The sequence below is a fragment of the Lynx canadensis genome, chromosome A1 (genome assembly GCF_007474595.2).
Source record: "Lynx canadensis isolate LIC74 chromosome A1, mLynCan4.pri.v2, whole genome shotgun sequence".
Lineage (NCBI taxonomy): Eukaryota > Metazoa > Chordata > Mammalia > Carnivora > Felidae > Lynx > Lynx canadensis.
The window spans coordinates 72,202,730-72,222,514 of NC_044303.2; the positions used below are offsets into that span (position 1 = coordinate 72,202,730).

Genomic DNA, 19,785 nt, shown 5'->3' on the forward strand with positions numbered 1-19,785 from the left:
GGGAATGCATCTACTGACTCCAGAACCTCATGGATGTCCCAGCACCCAAGTCATCTTAACACACCCACGCCCACTGGGGTGGCTCTGTGGATCCTACTGAGACTCCCTCCTCTGACTGAACAAGACAGGAAGTTCCCAACGGAGGGTGGAGGTGCGCTCACCATTGGAAAGACTCCGAATCCCATGGCGTCTCTTCCATCCCCTCCACCAACAGCAAGGCTGAAGTGTGATGAGAAGGCAACCCCCCCTTTCCTTTCTGGCTCAAGATCAGTCCTTTCTTTCCCACTGGGGTCTATCTAGAGAATTGAGAACCTAATCGTAAAATGGGCTGGAATTTCAACCATACATGTGACATGTGAATCTTTGTTCTCTGTATGAGTCACTCATTGAGCTCAGGGTGAGGGGGACTGGTGTTTAGCTCGACTCTGCAACCAGAAAACATGTGCTTCATCAGACTAAGATAGCCACTTCTATGCATAAAATATATAAAAGCATTGGCTTCCATTTCCTCTTCCTATCACTTTCTTCTGTGTATATAACAGTGTTTGTTAGTACAATTTCAAACCAGATAGTGATGAGAAAAAGAACACTGGGCTCAGCAACTCTGAGCCAGTAAAATCGTGTAACTTCAGAGTTCTGCTCGAGCCAAGGCTACACCTTGGTGGTTTTCATTTCCTCACTCAGGGGACCCTGCCAGAGCCTTGTGTTCTCTGAACAGAGGAATTCTTACCCACTGCCTCTTTTCCTGGAACTCCAAACGTACCCTCGTGACCTGAGCAAAGTGAAATCAGGCAGACGCAGCGATCTTTCCATGGTGTGAAGAGGTCGCCTTTGGTGCCTCAGGCTTAGTGTGACTGTCTCTGACCCCTATGCCAGCCATGCACCCCAGCACCACTGCCATGTCTGGTCCCAAATAAAGGTCAACAACCATCTCCATTTTCTTTTAGCAGCCCTCTTGTTGAGTCTCTTCTCAGACCAAATGCTCTGATAGCTCACTCTTGCCTTTGCATATCCAGTGGTTTTTGAAGTAGGAAACTATAGGTAAATGCTAGAGTTTCTTAGCTGAAAACTAGGGGCCACATTCATCTAGCAAATGGCTATATAAACACTTGGGTTAAGGCAATTTGCAGGGATTGAGGTTGGGCACGTGAAAGGCAGTTCATCTGAAGGCTCTTGAAGGCTTTTATTCCTCTTCTAAGGATGGTGGTGGATGTTACTTACGTTAAAACTCAAAATCCTCTTGTTCACACTGTATCCATTATAGTTAATAACTAGCTATTTGTCTATGATAATTTTCCCATAAAAACAACAGGTAATAGTATAGAAGAAACAACTTTTCTACAGATACATAAATCTGTCTAAAAGAAAACAAGGGAAAAATCTAATTACATTATACAAAAAAGCTAGCTGCCCAAAATGGGTTTCCTACGGATGAAAGGAGGAATTCATATGGAAAGACATAAATCTGGGATAGGAGAGGAGATGTAAGGAGCAAGGAAAGAAGTTGCATAATAGCTCTGCCCTGAGGACATCTGGACATTGAAGCAGGTAGAGAAAGAAACATCATGACCTTGGCATGGGGCGAGACAGAAACATGATGTTTCTGCATAAAGAAAACAGCCTGATACATAAGCCATCATCACCTTCTTTAATAATGTACAATATTTTGTTATTTTGGAAAATAACAGCCTTGGTAGAAAATTATTCACTTCAATCTGGCACAATCGAATTCCATGAAGATGTTTCACATTCTCTAATACAATGTGCCAAGGTTCACACAGAAGTATGGTAGGAGTTTGTTTTATTATTTTCAAAAGGAAATACAATTTTATTATACACAAGCATATATCGTAATCCAAACTACGAACTACCAAAAAGTATTTCTGACATGTGTAATATAGTCACAAACTCAGACATAAATGAGTCCTGATAAGTAACATAAAGTGAGAAATGAATATTCACCCACAAGAGAAATGTTTTATGTTCCATGTTTCTGTAGCATGTTATTAACCACACTTGTTCAACGCTTATGGCATTTGGTCATCATTGGTCACCTCCCTTATTAGGCAGTGAGTTCTTTAGGGGCCCGTTTGATCACTTGTCCTCGTGTTCTAGGAAATGCGGTTGCCGGCACACCCATGAGCAGAGCCAGGGGACAGAATGGGTAAGTGCAAGGCAGGGAGGTGAAGGTATAAGGAGAGCACAGGATGCTGAGGGAGGTGTGGGACTGGTTCTCGAACTTGCTAGTCTCAAGGTTCAATTAGCACATCAGGTTAGTACTTTCCTACCCAGCATCAGGGCTTGAACAGAAAGTTTTGCCTTGGACTGAAGACTAATGGAGGAGTCGATTTGAGAACACCAAGGTTTAGGACTGCGCAGTTCCGACCTCAGCCTTTGCTGGCTGTGGGACCTCTGGCAGGTGATGGGCATTCTCTGAGCCTCCGTGTCCTATATGTAAAATGAGGAACAAGAACACCTCTTCCAGCAACTTCATAGGGAGTGAGTTGGGAGGACCAACTATGATTATGAATGTGCCAGTCTTTGGAAACACTGACACTCTGTTTACATTTTAGTTGCTATTATTTACTTTTCTGTCTCGCCCCATGCCATGGTTGGTATTAAAATGTTTGACAGAGGGTGGAGGACAGAAAAGCAAATGTGACAGAGGGTCACACCGGGGGGTAAGTCTCCTCTGTTCTGACTCTGCTCAACGGTGATATATGTTACGGACTAGAGCTGCAGCTTCTTAACCTGTCTCTATGCATCCACGTTCAATAAACATGTTGCATTATTATCCCCAGCCACATGACCTCTGAAATGAACACCTGCAATGTTACTGTGTAGGTGTTTCTCAGATGGCCCTTAGTGATACCTCCTCCCTGGTTTTCATGCCCTTGTGCAACCCAGAAGTGTGGGCAACTTGCTCCTCGCCGATGTAAGGCAAATGGGATGGGATAGGTCACAAAAGACCTGCCCAAGCAGGCTGCCATGTCGTGAGATGTTCTGTGGAGAGATTCCCTTCTTATGGAATGAGGGTGGTCTTCCATTAACAGAGCATGAGGAATCAAAGCATTTATTTAACTGCTAGTGAGGCACTAAATCTTATTAAGAACCATGAGAGGGGTGCCGGGGTGGCTCAGTCAGTTGAGCGTCAGACTCTTGGTTTTAGCTCAGGTCATGACCTCATGGTTTCATGGGTTCGAGCCCCACATCAGGCTCCGTGCTGAACAGTGTGGAGCCTGCTTGGGATTCTGTCTCCCAATCTCTCTCCTCAACTGCCCTCAACTCCTCAACTGCCCTCCTCAGGGCAGTTGCCCTCCTCAACTCCTCAATCTGCCCCTCCTCAACTCACATCCTCTCTGTCTTTCTCAAAATAAATAAATAAACTTAAAAAAAAAAAAAAAAGACCGGTGACAGTGAGCTAGTTAGGGGATTCCTCCCAGGCAAGTCAAAAGGCCTGCAGCCTTATGAGAGACCCAGCTAAGCCACACCCATGTTCCTGACTGAGGCTGTGAGATTAATCTGTGTTATTTCAACCACCAACCTTTGGAGTCACTTGTTACACAGCAATTGGCAACTAAGACAGTTGTCATCGTTGTCTTAAAGTCTTCAACAACCCTATTGCTCTTCAGAGTAAGACTAAGACAAGAAGCTCAGCATGACTTCAAAGTCCCATAGGACCTGCCTCATCTTTTACCATCAGGGACCCCCCCCGCTCCAGCCAGTCAACCTCTTTGGTCTTTCAGTTCCTTGTGTGGGCCTCACTCCAAAAAGCTCTAAGAGAGCAGAGGTTGACTTAGTTACTGCTCACTTGTTACTTCACCTTGTACACAGTAGGTGCTTAATAAATATTTGTGAAATGAGTAAATCGTGAAATACTGCGAAGATCAAACATTTTAATTTCTTTTTGGATCATTTCACGCTTATGAGGCACGGAAATAATCACAAATAGCACACACCGCATGTGTTTGAAATATGCTTTTCAAAGGGGAAGGTGATTTTATCTCCAGTTAGAATACTGTGCTACTCAAGAAATGGGCTGCACACCTATAACAGATGAGGCCCTGAGATAGTAATTAAAAAAAAAAAAATCAGACATTGCTTCTTGCAGGTAGAAAATTTATAAATCTTTATCTATAGTCTCTGTGACTGTGAAGGGAGACCTTCAAGCCTACATGAGGCAGAGCTGAACTCATTTCAATTTCTTAAATGGGAGATCTGATCTGTCCCTGGGAACATGGTCCCCATACACGGTGTCTTATCTGAATCTACTACCGAGCTGAAATAGTAAATAAGTAAGGATTTTGAGACTTTTACAACTTTACCAATAAGAATGCACACATCATTAAAATTCCTCAGTAATAGACCTAGTCAGAAGGAAAACTATTTGAATATTCAATTAAGTTATATCTTGCCACTTTAAATTTTTCATTAGAATTTAGATGCCTTTTGGTCTCCCCTGAAGATAAAAGAAATACATTTTCAGGATGAAAACATTCACTTATTTGTTGCCTAGAGAAAAAGCAAAGCTAATAGTATTGAAAATACACACCACGAACTTGAGGGACAGTCTAGCTTTCCTTAGGGGAAAGACCACAGAGTTGTGGTATTAGGATCTCATCATCTTCCCCATATCTCTTCATGATGGCAAGTACTAGCAAGCCAGTTTCTTAGAAACTCCATCTAGTGGTCTGATACAAAACAAATTGGTCTGCCTGCTTGTCTTCTGGAACTGGGACGCACAAGGCTTCAAGTGTCTGGTGAAAAATAATGAAGTCTTTTGTCTTGTCTGAGTGAGGAAATTCTCCATTATGCAGGCATGTGTAATCCCTTTATTCCTGCTCCCTGGAGGAGAATTACAGTGAGGCATTTTCCTTTTCCCAGTTGGGGTTAATGTTATGCCCTCTCTACCTTTGAAAGTAAAACAAGACTAGGACCCCTGACGATGATTCAAATGTGGGAATATTCTTCAGCAAACACACATTCCCAGTTGCAAAAATATTACCCCTGGTTTCTTGCCAAGCCTTTGAAAAAAACATATGAAAGATTGATTCTTTTTTTCTTCCTCTCTCTGCATTGCCTTTGTGCTGTGGAATTTCAATTGCCTCTTATATGACAGCTATATATATATATATATATATAGTCTTTTATGGAGGTGGAGGGAAGAGAATCATGTCTTAAGAAATTGTCTCTATTTTTCTTGACATTTCTCCATCACAAATATTTTTAAATTGGCCCAAAGATTATGGTTATAAGAGAGATCTTTGGAGCTTTATTAGCCTTTAAACACCACTAGTTGTTTATAGAAATAGTAGCAGGGGGTCCTCGGTTTCTTTCTTCTCTCTCTCCATATCTTCTTTCTTAATGTTCCAGAACAAGGGTGTGGGAAAAGCCTGTACATTCTGTAATGAAAGAGAGAGGCCTATGAGTGTTCAAATTATTTTCATTCATTATAGAAAAGTTAGATTGCATGAAACCATCTGGTATTAAGCGTAATTACCATCTAAAGGAACTGCAGTGTAAATCTGCAGAGCATTACATTGGAGGGATTTTACTCCAACCTTGGGCTCCACAAGTTAACACACTGCAAAGTATTATCAGATGTTGGTTAATATAATGTAATCACATCGACAGAAAACAGGAAAACAGTCCTTCTGTGGTAATTACGGGAAACCGTGGCTGTAGAATGGTGTAAGAGAATGGGGGATGAGTATTTCCTGGAAAGGGCTCTCACCTGCCTCCAGGAGAGTGACAATGAGATCCTCCAAAGTGAAGACAACCGCAGACATTAACAGGTGAGCTCCTCTGTAATGGCCTCTTGCTGAGGTGAGGAAAAAGCTGCATTTTTATCGAGTGACTACCCCACTCCTTTGTGAATGGGCCCAGTCCCGAGTAAATGGATATGGCTCTTTAATAGCAACAGCGGATTTGTTCTTTCCAGTCTTGTGCTATTCATAACAATGTTGTCATAAGCACACATGTAAACATGTGGGCAACCAGAACCTTGTTGTAGACTGAAACATAAAAGAAGCCTTAGTGTCTTATCGTATGCAGGTATGATAAATAAAAAAGACAATTAGCTCATGGGCAATCCATGCCTTTAGTGCATCTATTAAAATTCAGCAAATAGAATGTCTGAAACCCCACACCACACTAGGGTTTAAATTTGGTAATGCTCCATCTGTCTCAGAAAAACGTAAATTGCAATGTAAAGATTGAACTTTTTATTATAACAAAAATGAAATTTTGCAAATGTTGCAGAAACCATATGAACCAATTTTTCTACTGAGATGAATTTTCTTATACTACTTATTCCTTTATGCTCCAATGATAAAAGAGTAAAAGAGAAACCCTGTTAAAATAGTTTGCTGCATCTGTTGGGTAAAATTTAATAGTAGCTCTCCTGATCCATAGCACAATTATAATCACTTTGTAATAATGTACAAATCATGTACAATCTCAATGAAATATAACATATTTTGATTACCACAAATCAGGAAACAACTAGGAAAACGTCTTTGAAATATATTACTTTACTGTGTATGATAATGGATGTTAACTAGACTTCTCATGATAATCATTTCATAATACATACAAATCTCCTTGAATTATTATGTTGTACCCCTGAAATTAATACAATATTATATGTCAATTATATCTCAATGAAACTAAGAAAAGTTTAAGGAAAGTTTGATTTAATTTTTAAAAAAATTTTTTTAATGTTTATTTATTTTTGAGAGAAAGAGAGAGCCAGAGCATGAGCAGGGGAAGGGCAGAGAGAGAGGGAGACACAGAATCCGAAGCAGGCTCCAGGCTCTGAGCTGTCAGTCAGCACAGAGCCCAACGCGGCGGGGGGGGGGGGGGGTGCGGGCTTGAACCCGCAAACCGTGAGATCATGACCCGAGGCAAAGTCAGATGCTCAACCAACCGAGCCACCCAGGCACTCCGGAAAGTTTGATTTTAAAAAAGCAAAAATATATATATTATTTTGCTTAAATGAAGTTCTATTTGGCCTCTTTGCTTCTTTATGTTTTATACAAATGCATATACCCACAGATCTTATCTTCTCATTGCTCTCTGAATACACTTAAGTTCCATATACTTAACTTAGTCTCTGTATCTCCAAATGGTCTTTCAACTAGTCTACAAGATTTTTTAAATCTCATAAATAAGAAAAACCAACAATGAAGCAGCCTTAATAGAATCACAGATAAATAGTTATGAAAATATCTAATATTTAATTACATATTTGATTAATATTCAATGTTTTGATGGTAATATATTCAATATTAATAATTAGTATTCAATATGTTAATATCTACAAATACATTACATATGTTAACAGAATCTTTAATAAATTAGATGTTAATAATTTAATATTTTATTAATATTGAGTATATTAATACCTGATACTCTGTTTCCCAAAAACTTTGGGTGATTCTTACCAAATGTTTGCCATAAAGAGTTATTGCTCTGTCAGGAGGCTGACCAAAACTCAGCTTCATGGGTACCTGTGCTTCTTCTCACCTGCAGGGTCCTTCTAGCATCCTCCCCTCCTGTGCTGGAGCGCATTCCACTGAGCGGTTGGCAAGTCTAACGGGAAGCTCTGTGAGAGGCTACAAAGCACTCAGCCCCTCCAAGCGGTGCTAGCTGGGCCCAGAATGTGGGGCTGCAGGAAACTAACATGACCTCATCCAAAGCTGCTGAATTGCTAGGCTGAATGATGAAACAAGAATTTGAAAAGGAGAGCTTGTCAGATGGGAAGAAGCACTCGTGGGGTAAGATGCTAATGCTTTGCATTATTAAGCTCGCTTAGATTTCCATTTAATTGGGCCAGCTTCAGAGAGCTGGGAGCTCTGGGTCTAGACAGGGGAGGACAGAATAAGAATGAAGAGGGCCGTTTGTCCTTTCCTCAAATTTCCCTTGTCATATAGCTAATGATGTGCACAGGAACAGGTGGCCCCTTGGAGGGCTTCACAGGGGTTTAATTTGAACTCCTTCCTCTAGAAAACTCCACCATCTCCTCAGTCTCTGTAATATCAGGCTCATCTGTCTTCCAGAGGAATGTGACCTAGATGTTTCTGTTCTAGAGGAGAGCCCAGGTGTCAGTTCATCTGTCCTGAGCCCCGGGGAGGCAGCCGTGGGAGAACAGGACCCAAAAGGCCAGAGGACAAAAACACTCTCATTCAGCCTACAGCCTATGAAAGAGGACCCCTAGCTAAGTCCTCACCGCCTAGAAGTTGCGGGGCTCCAAAGTGATGCACACACCTAAGTTCCAGGTAGGCACTTACAACCCATGCAGAAGACAATGTCACGCTTGTCTCCACCATGGCAGTATTGTTCTTCTGCTAATGGTGCCTCTGAGGGCAGGTCTATGTTCTCTTCCAGCCATTCCTCATGCCCGAATCACCAGCCTCTCTTATCCTGCAGAGATCTTGATTTAAATCCTACTCTCACTCTTCCACCTGCCAAGTCAATCAGGCTCACCTTTACCAACACCTGTGACCATGCCCTCAACGTCCCCCTCTCCCTTTTCTTTGCAACATGCTTGTCTCTACCTGTTTGGCTAGGTCTCCCAATTCTGAGATAAGACATTTTTTTTCCTGGCCCATCCAAGCAGAGCAGAGGATGTCATAGTTGCACTTGAGACATTTCAAAGACCGTGGGTCTCCATTCCCAAGACTTTCAGTCAGTTACAGGTGATGCCAACTCTGGTTGATGAGTCTATGTTATTAGTTTGGGAGTATATCCACCAAATGATGTGAACAAATGAGCTGATGATGCTTTTAATGTTAGCAAGACTAGCACAAGGGTGGAGCCAGAATGCCAACCCAGACTGGCTACTGAGCCACTGAGTAAGTGATAGACACTGCTCATTTACTCCTATGAGGTTGCTTATACCTCCACTTGAAAGGCATAAGAAATTGAGACTTTCCAAGGACTTAACCATGACTCAGAGGATTCAAAGCCAAGCATGGCTAACTGCAAAGCCTGTCCTCTTTCCACTTCTACTATACTGCCACAGCATACTCTATGTGACTATTTGGATTTGAACAAGAATGAGGTGACCTTTGTAGCTCAGAGTCAAGAAGGCCACACAATTTCAGTCCAGATATGAGCTTTCCTAAGCTGACTTATCCATCAGGGCCTAAGGTTGGAGTTGCAACAGATATCCAGCAAAAGATTTTCCATGAAGACACCTCTATTAGCCCCAGATGGCTAAAGCTGGTTCCTCTCTACCACAGGAAGTTTTATGGAGAATATGGAGGGAGAGGAATGAGATCAGAGAGGGTTATGGTCCTAAATACTTAAGCTGCCCCAGACAGCAAGGATGCCTGTAGACCACATAGTACCTTTGCATAAATTGGGAAAAGAGGCCTGTTCCTCTGGAGGGATGTAGTCCTATGCCAGGGGCACTGCCTGGCAAGGAGGGTGTGCCTTAGCAGGTACAGTGGGGGCTAGATTTCAGCTTCTAATTTCCCCTTGACCTGGCAACTCTGTATGATGCATAACATGTTTGTACACCCTGAGAAGCATTCATGAGTATGGGAAAAACAAAGGCCTTAGTGGGTGTCCATAGAGTGGATGAAAACAAAGGATCCTCTATAATTTAAAAGCATAGAGTCATAGTTAATACATGGATTTTGGAGTTACACTGACCAGGGTTTGATTCCTGGTTCTCTGGCTCCCTGATTCATTAGACAAGGTGATTTAGGCAGGTTAGCTAAGCTTCCTGAGACTTAATTTTTCCTCTCTAAAACAGAGCTAATAGTCCTTGTCTTTCAGAGTTTGCTATGAGGACCTAATGAGACAGAGGTTGTAAAATAGTACAGTGTTTAGTGCACAGTCATCTTCCATTAAACGGGAGAGATTAGTTTCATAAGTTGTTGAGGACACATAAATATGGCTGCCTAATTGGGAAATCAGATTGTAGTTGGTATCGATGTGATACCCAAGACCATTTCTATGATATGTGATCTTGGGAGAAAGTACTTACCCAGTCTAAGACTCAGTTTTGTCACGCATAACATAGGGGTAATGATAGTATTTTTCCTAAATAGGTGTATTGTACAGATTGACTGAGATAATACGTGTAAGATCTTAGCATCATATGTGGGTCTTAAAAAATATTCATTATTCATTCTTTTCCCATTTCCCTTTTCCTACTCTTCTATCTTCATGTTGGGAAGGCATTTTCATGGCATAATGTAAACATAGTTTAGGGGACAAAACACTTTATTTTATGAGACATTTTAGATAAATGATTTCAATTATTAAAGTCACTCAGTAAGGGAACCATGACTATGCTCTGTATGAATTTTCTCATCACAGTTGTGTTCACAGAACTAGAGATATTACTGAAGACTCTTCCATGTGACTAGTGTCATAATCATGTGCTCAGGGCAAATATGAACTCTTTGAGGGAATAATCTGTGTGTCCAGTATCTCAGAAAATGCCTGGTGCATAGAAGATGCAGCAGAAGTATTTCTTGAATGAGCAAGTCCTTTCCTTCCGGAAGAAAATCCAGCTAATGTCATTTGAAAATCTGTTTCTTAACAAATGTGTTCTGATTTTATTTATTTTTAAGTAGTATAGCGATTGTATTTGTACAATTTGTACATTTGTACATGAAAATGATTCTCTTAGAGAAAAAATAACCCCACATATGTCATTAAATAGACTTAAAATTTTTTTGTAGTAAGTAGCATTCAACTAAAGGCTATTCCTTAGACTTTAAAGAATTATTAACATGAGTGCACGGCAAGGAAGATTTGGTTGTAGATCCAAATATCAGAATTCAAATACTATGCTAGACTGATAATTCAAAAAAGGTTATAAAGACACTTCCTAACTAGTGAATTACTGATGGAAAACCACAAAGGGATGGAATATTCTAAAGTAATATAAAATGTTTAATTATTTTATTCTGACATTTCTCTATGCATTCAGCCTAGCAGGAATGATAATGCATTTTTGCTCAATTTCAGGGCTCTGAATTAGAGAAATCTCAGTAGAGGCAGCGACGCTTTTGAAAGCACACTGCTATTTGTTTTGATATCTTCTGATGTAGTGAAAAGGTCACTGCTTTTTGAAGGAAGCTTTCTTTAGTGGAGCTGAACAGTACAGGCGAAGTCAAAACAGAGTGAATTTAACAGCAACCCTGGATTTTACAGTTTAGGTGGTGGAACATCCTCTTTCTTGCAATCCTCTCCAGATAAGTCTTGAAAATAAAGAGAGTGAGAGAGAGAGAGAGAGAGAGAGAATACAGATGCCCATTTGTGCCCAGTGAATCCCCTGCAGGCAAGCAAGGGACCGTATTCTCAAGTTCTGTAAAAATGCCCCACTTCTGTCTCTTTCACAGAGTTCCCACAAATATGGAGAAGTTCCTTTCTATTTCTTATAACATAGATTAATTTTCAAAAATACTACCTAGGAGAACACAAATGAAAAAATTAGAGATGACTATGCGGAGACGGCACTGGTGACTCCAATGATTCAAATACCTCAGACTCTGGGCCCCTTTCTCTCTGACTTTTCCCTTTGTTGGCTTGAATTTCCTGTTCATAGTAAAGGTATAGAGCATACTTTTTCCTGGAATAACGTGGATCCTATTTCAAACGGAAACACGGATCCCCTGAGAACTGAGACCCCAGCAGCCCCGCAGCTTAATTATCAGTACTAAGAACTCAGGCCTCTCCATCAGTATGACTTTACTATTCACTCCAGGAATTTCCTGTCTCAGAATGTAAGGCCGTTAACCAATAAGTAATTTCATTGTTAGCTTCAGGAACTTTCTGAAAATCCATTCGTCTGGGTTATGGGCTAATGGACCAGCCCCTGTTTCTAGATAATATGTCACTCAACTGGTCAAACCAATCACCTAAAAATGATAGGTACTCATGAACACTCAGGCCAAGACCCTGCCCAGAGGGGTCCATCAACCCTAAACATTGTTTTTTTAAATGCTGTTTCTAAAAATTAGTTGTATTGGGGCGCCTGGGTAGCTCAGTTGGTTGGGCGTCCGAATTCGGCTCAGGTCATGATCTCCCAGTCTGAGTTTGGGCGCCACGTTGGGCTCTGTGCTGACAGCTCAGAGCCTGGAGCCTGCTTCAGATTCTGTGTCTCCCTCTCTCTCTGCCCCTCCCCCACTCATGCTCTGTCTCTGTCTCAAAAAATAAATAAAAACATTAAAAAAATAAAAAAATAAAATAAATAAAAATTAGTTGTATTTATTTTTAAAGGTAATACATGTATATGGCTAAAAATCCAAGGGCAGAATAGAATTGATTTCTGGAGTGAAGAGGACAGCAGAAACTCACCACTGATTTCTTTCTTTTCAGAAATCACCCCACATCAGGAAGGAAAGTGAAAAACAGACATGCAAACTCCACTGAACAACTGACAAATGAAAGGTGGAGCCAGAGGGGGTGGAAAGAACACTGGGGCACAGAGTGGCAAAGGGATGCCCTCTCTACCGTGCCCTCACTCCCAGTGCCGCCCTCCCTAGAAAAGTAATGGTACCTATCCATAACATGTACTTGTTACTTGTGTATCCGGGAGAGTCCTACACTCTTTTTTTTTTTTTTTTTTTTAATTGAGGTATATCAGGGCACCTGGGTGGTTCAGTCAGTTGAGTGACTCACTCTTGATTTCTGCTCAGGTCATGATCCCAGGGTTGTGGGATTGAACCCCGTGTCAGGCTCCACGCTGAGCACACAGCCTGCTTAAGATCCTTTCTCAGGGTGCCTGGGTAGCTCAGTCGGTTAAGCATCCAACTTCAGCTCAGGTCATGATCTTACGGTTCATGAGTTCGAGCCCCGAATAGGGCTACGCACTGACAGTGCAGAGCCTGCTTGGGATTCTCTCTCTCCCTCTCTCTCTGCCCCTCCCCTGCTCGCTCTCTCTCAAAAAATAAACTTTAAAAAAGAGAAAAAAGATTCTCTCTCTCTCCCTCTGCCCCTGTCTTCCACTTGCATTCTTTCTCTAAAATAAAAAAAATAAAAATAAACGAGGTATAATTGACATATAATGTTGTATTAGCTTATAGCACACATTACAGCATTACAAAATAATGATTCGATGTTTTGTATATATTGTGAAACTGTCTAAACTCTTACATCAAGAATTCTGCCCGATATCAATCACTAACAACACTTAAACCCAAACCCCAAACCCTACAAATATCCACTCCTGACCTATCTCTTGTGAGGTATTATTAAGAGTGCTGCAGTGGGAGTCTGCCTCACTGTGATGAGTATTAAATTTTGCTCTGATTGACCAACAGATTATTCAGGTGACCATTGGGGGCAGTCTATGCTGCAAAGGTAGCAGGTAAGTGAGTGGCTTAAGGTTATGGAGGAGCAGAGCCAGATGCTGGTCCAGGCCTTCTGACACCAAGTCTAGTAGCTTACGTTAGAATTAGGTGGACCCTGAGGATCACCTCCTGCAATCTTTAAATTCCTGGAAAATCAGGGATTTAAATAATTAACCTGTTTACACAGCCTGGTCTTGAGATACCTTAGATCAGGGATTTGTTTTGTATTATTTTCCCCAAATATTTGTTATTTTTAAAAGTTATTTCTAAGACACTAATATTTCATGGTATCTTCTTAAATCACACTGGATTTGAAGTTTATGTGACTCATCTCTCTGTGCACCCAAATCAGCACAAATGCCCACCTGTTGCCAAAATGATTTGGCTGAGGTCTTCTTTCTGTGTCTTCCTATAACCTTCTGCCTACCTCCCTGGGGAGGAACCTCTTAGATGAAACTAAGGACAATAAGGCTATGAAAATAGAAGACTTAGGAAAATCGAGAGTAACAGAGCACTAAAACAAGTCTCTGCTGCACTTCTTTTCTGTTGTATCAAGGCAGACCCATCCATTAAGATACAGAATCTGTACCTCCTTGTCCTTTCCTTCTTTCAAAGCCTCCTTCCAAAATGCAAAGGGTCATGGGAGTGGCCATTTTTCCCCCCAGCTTTACTGAGGGATACCTGACAAATAACGTTGTGTAAATATAAGATATACAACATGATTTGACGTACGTATATATTGTGAAGTGATAGGCACCAATAAAGTTAGTTAACACATTCATCTGCTGCCATAATATAGGGTAGGCCTATTTAATTGCTTACCCTGAAGTGACTGCAAATGTTTTCCTTTTCTTTCTTTTTAATTTCTCTTGTCCCTTCTTCTTTGTTTTTCTTTCCATTTGTTGTTGTTGTTCATTGAAAAATAGCATAGAAAAATGCCCATGGACCCATAGGTATTGACCCAATCAGTTCTTGACCTTCTTACATTATAATGCAGGTATGATATATTATTATTATCATCGTCATCATCATTACTACTACTATACAATTAATGAAAAAAAGGTAAATGCACCCAAAGAAACTGTCAGTTTGACATCTCGCCCTTAATTCTTGCAGAGACTAATGTAGCACCAATAAGGAAAACATTTTCACAGAAAAAGAGCTAAATGGCTTTTCTAAAGATCAAATTTGTATTCTTAAAAAAGTCTTCATTTTTTTCTAATTGTAGCCTCTTATTCCTGAGATTGACTAGGTAGCAGCTCTGGGAGCCTACAGTTGCCTCTCAGTTTGTAGTATGCTGGGCTGTAGTAAAATGCTACTGGGTCTGGGTGTTCCTCAAATTACACAATTATTAGGCAAGACTGAAGGCGTCCCTATTCCCTAATAGTCTTAAAAATTTGGCTCAGGTAACCCCACAAATATTCTCTTTTTAAAACCACTTCTGCACATTTAAAAATCAATAGCTAAATCCCTCCCTGCAATGTTATTTAGCGGTAAAGGATGTGATTTCTAGCACAATTACATCTGTGCTTTAATATGACTTTGAGAAAACACCAGAGAGTTCTATCCATCCAATAAATTCACTTTTATGATATTGGGCACCATGATGTCAGCTTTCATTTTCAAGCAGATGAGCCAAATCTGTCAGAAAAAGTCTGACTTTATTTTTCAACTCCTATAACATGTTATTATTGTTATTATTATTATTATTATCATTGCTACTATATGAGTGAAAAAAGGTAAGTGCACCCAAAGAAACTATCAGTTTGACGTATTGACCTTAATTCTTGTAAGGTCTGTGTTATTTCTGAGGCCTAACCCTAAGGTAGATGAATTCTTGGAAGGAGGTTTTCCAAAAACTTGTCACCTAGATAGACAATAAGCTGTTGCCCAATGGGATCCCCTTTCTGGAGAAACTTGCGTGGGAACAGTCACTGTGTTTGGCAACCCAGATCAATACGCACCATAGCTTCACCTTCCTTGTGCATGAATTACAGTCTCACTGTGTTTTGTGTGTGTGTGTGTGTGGGTTTTTTTTTTTTTTTTTTTTGTAAACTGGGAGCAGGTGAATAAAGAAAAGGTAATGGAAAAGAAAAACTGGAAGACCAAATTTAAGAAAATTCACAGAGAGGTGAGGTTCTGGAAGTGACTTCTTCCAGGGATGCCTGTCTGCCTGTGCTCTGAAGTCTCTGGGAGCCCCAGGGTACATTCAGGAAGGTAGTTACTCTGGGTAGGTGAGTAATGTCATTTTGGTTCCTAATTTGGTAAGTAGACTCTGAATACAGGCTCAGAGTATTACAATCCCCTCGTGGGTCCTTTGGATTGGAGGCTGAATTCTCTTCTCCGTCAGTGCACGGCATGGTCTGTCTTGTGTGAACAGAGGAGCATCTTCAAGACGCTAGGGATTGATCCTGCCAGGAATTCATCTAGTATAGTAGTTACAGCTTGATAAAGACCCTGGAGTACCATGCAGCATTCAAGGCCGGCCCCCCCATGACGTTATCTGATGGCAATGCCAGGATTGAGCCAATTGGACTCAAACTGAAATTGGGACGCAGGTTGTTAGAGATTTGCTGAGAAAGCTTTCCTTTCTCTATTTCAACCAGACCTTTTATTATCATCTCATCATATTTTGTGGTGATAATACATAATAAGCCCAGAAATGATTGTTCTCCTCTCATAAAAGGCACTGCAGCACATACTCATATCTGCGCACGAACTGTCAGCAGATAAAAGACTGAATACCAGAATACTGTCTTGACTAGTTACTAGAATTGTTTTTGGCACACAAATTTCAAGTACTGTTATAAACTCAAAATAGTGTCTCAAACCATATATATTAGCCTTATTTCCTCATTACAGTCATCCAAGTTGTGATATACACTCTGGCAAAAACTCTTTAATGACCATTCCTAGAACCAAGGTAGACTAGAAGACAGTCTAACTCCTTCCTCTCAGCATAAGTTGGGAAGGGTCTTCCCAGTATAAATTCATCCATTCACCTTGTCAGCCATTCTCCTTCTAGCCTCCAGTATTTAGTTGTATTGTTACATGCGTCTGTGTAATATGTGCACCAAAAATAGCATTCCGAATGCTCGTGCATTGTTATAAAGATCATGCTCTTTCACGTTATGACACAGTCTTGTAAAATACTCTTAAGTAGCTAGCCTGATTTTCCTTTCTGATACTTCATCAAGGCAGGTTTAAGAAACCACTGTTGAAATTACACATTTTCTTAAGCATTTTAAAATGGATATGCTTTTGATTCTTATAGGTTTTAAATACATTTACTCTTAATAGGTTAATAAATCATAATTACTTCTAAAAAGCTTACCATTTCCCCCTTAGATTGTGATTTGTCCTTTATATATCACAAAAGAAATAAAACATGGAAGAATAAAAGTAAGTTATGGTCATCTTTTTGTAAATGTTTATACTTAACGATTTATGTGTATGAGCATGAAAACAAAAATGCATGACTGAGCTAATAAAATATTATTTTTCCAGGAAAGATATAAATGATGTATTTGACATTATTTGTAACTACATAGTTACCCAGGCCTACTTTCTAGCAGAAAGTGTATATTGATACTCAGAAAATTAGTTCATTAAAGAGAAAAGAGTTTTTTTGCTGAATATAATTCCACTAGGGTTAAATATGTATCAGTGTTTAATTGTGTTACCTTAAGATTTTAGTGACTGCAGTCTCTTTTTCTAGAAGATTCCTTGCCCTGATGCTGAAGACAGACTTGCGAAGCTGAAAAATTGTAAGTGTGGGTTATTAGTTTTGGAATGTGAAGGGATAATATACTGACAAATCTTACATACATTATATAGAGAACAGTATTAAAACATCAAACATAATTTTTTTTTACTGACACATCATTATATGAGTGATTCTATTCTTTAATTTTACCTTCTATTTTTACTTTTATTTGGGCAGAAATGCAAACAAGCTTGTGGGGCCACACGTCACAACTATGATGGTGATACATTGGCTGTGCTCATTAGTAATAATGTCTTACATCTGAATAGGCTTTTCAGTATCCAGAGAATGTAGCATTGAGACAAATATTGGACTGCTTCTTGCTATCGTCCAGCAAACTGTTCTCTAATCCACTTTACACCTGTTTCGGGTTCTTTTATTTTTTTTAATGTTTATTTATTTTTGAAACACACACACACACACACGCACAGAGTGTAAACAGGGGAGGGGCAGAGAGAGAGGGAGACACAGAATCCAAAGCAGGTTTCAGGCTCCAAGCTGTCAGCACAGAGCCTGACATGGGGCTCGAACCCACGAACTGTGAGATCAGGACCTGAACCAAAGTCAGATGGTTAACTGACTGAGCCACCCAGGCATCCCCTGTTTCAGGGTCTTAGCCTGTGACTTGGTACTAATCTGAACGATGAGTTCAGGAGTTGCTTTGCCCACTGACATGGAAACAAATGAGATGAGCTTTCAAGGTTGCTTCCTAGTTGGCAATGATGAAATTATTCCAGGGAAAAGCACTAAGATAAACAAAATCCTGGAGGCTGCCTATAAACCAGAAGATTCCTCAAACTCAGCTCTGTCTTGCCTGATAGTTGCAGAAGTCAGAGGGGTGACAGGTGCGCAGGAAACTCAAGTGGGCAATCAAAGGGCAGAGAAAGAACAGGGAAGCATGCCAACCTAGGCAGATTCATAATAACAAATAACTAGGAAGGGTAACTCCAATAGTCAGACCAGAGATAACACTTGGACAACGTCCTGCTCATCTTTTTTGTTTTTTTTTTCATCTTTTTAAATATTTATTTATTTTCAAGAGACAGAGACAGAGTGCAAGTGGGGGAGGGGCAGAGAGAGAGGGAGACACAGAATCCGAAGCAGGCTCCAGGCTCTGAGCTGTCAGCGCAGAACCCGACACAGGGCTCAAACCCACCAACTGTGAGATCATGATCTGAGCTGAAGTCGGACAACCAACTGACTGAGCCACCCAGGTGCCCCATGACCTACTCATCTTGATCAGTAGATGAGGTTAGATTTTCTAAGCACTTAGTATGATATTAGTGACTATTAGAGATACAGCTTACCCACAAATCAGAATTGTTTACCTGAATCGAAAATCCTAGTTACAAAGGCAAGGCTATGATGCATGAGGTTACCAGTAAAAAGTAGACAGTAAGGTGCTGGCTGCTGTGTCCAGCAGAAAAGATGAGAAGGCTGCACGACTTCGGGTGGGCACAAATAGCTGTATCTGAAATAGCAAAGATGTCACTGAAGAAGTGGACACTGCACTAGGCCTTGAAGGATGGTTCAGATTTCCATAGCAAAGGAGGCTGTGAGCAAAGGACTGCAGTTGGAAATGCATGCGTGGGGCAAAGAGATCCAGCGCAGAAGATATGCTTACGTGCTGAGCTCGGTGGAAGAAACACTGTAAGGCATACTGTGTTTCCAACAGATTTGAGGGAGGAAAAAAAATGAGCAGGAGACAGAACAACTCTGTATCCAGTAAAAACAGACTGTATAATTTCTTTTAAACAACATAGTGACTTCAGGTACAAAGTCACAGAGCTCCATTCTACAACAAACAAGCCTATAAACAAATACTGTACTGTCGACCGACATGTCCATATGGCCACAGCTGGAGAGGAAGTGACAGGCACAAACTGGTCTTTTCAGCCACACCTGACAACCTAGATAACACCATATCCAGCAATATAATTTTTGTATTTCACAGCAGATCTGCAATAAACGGAAAGATCATTGAACACATTGGCAATTTCCCTCATATGAAGAAAGATGGAGCACTCATATATTTTCAATAATGAAAAACTGAATTGGTTTTTTTTACTCATCAGAACTCATGGAAGAATAAGTTAATGTACACACAAGGAAATAAGGGTGGATGCCATTTTTTTCAGAAGTTACATTTTTAGGGTAGAGTGCACGGAAGGCTGTTTACCATGATGGATCCTAAAACTTTCTTAAATCTCCTCCCCTCCCCTTGTGAGGTGACTTTGGGGATGGATTTAACCTCCTAGAGCTGACAGCCTATCTCCCAAGGACTGTTATTTAAAGTCATTTGCAGAGACAGAAGGGTCTCATCATGGTGGTGCTTTTGCCCTTTGGTTCCTAAGCACACACATTGTCATGGGAAAGGCCCGGGCTACGGAGGCCCCGAGACTGCAGGTTTGGGGAGAGGTCTGGACCCCACTCCCCTTATTTCATCTCTGAAGGACACTGACATGCCTTAGTCATCTTTCCCTTAGTGAAGGTGATGGTCTGAATTCAGTCACCTACCTACTGCCCTGTAATTGAGCAGCTGACACTTAACACAGAGTTCTTCATGTTAGAAAAAAACCTTTGCAGAAACTGGGGATAATATTTATTATATTGATTCCAAAATTATTTCTGTGCCATCTAAGATTGCTAAAGGGCTGCTGGATCTCCTTTGTTCTAAACCCGAACTTGTTAAAGTAAAATACA

The 19,785-nt window shown here is 40.6% G+C and overlaps 1 protein-coding gene across 1 annotated transcript in view; it reads right to left on the reverse strand.

The window, feature by feature from the left end:
• The window catches only part of NALCN (sodium leak channel, non-selective), a 308,773-nt gene that overhangs the window by 50,900 nt on the left and 238,088 nt on the right, over nucleotides 1-19,785 (reverse strand). Inside the window, 1 exon segment of the mRNA XM_032592429.1 lies at nucleotides 17,000-17,073. Within this exon segment, the coding sequence (XP_032448320.1) occupies nucleotides 17,000-17,073 (74 nt within the window).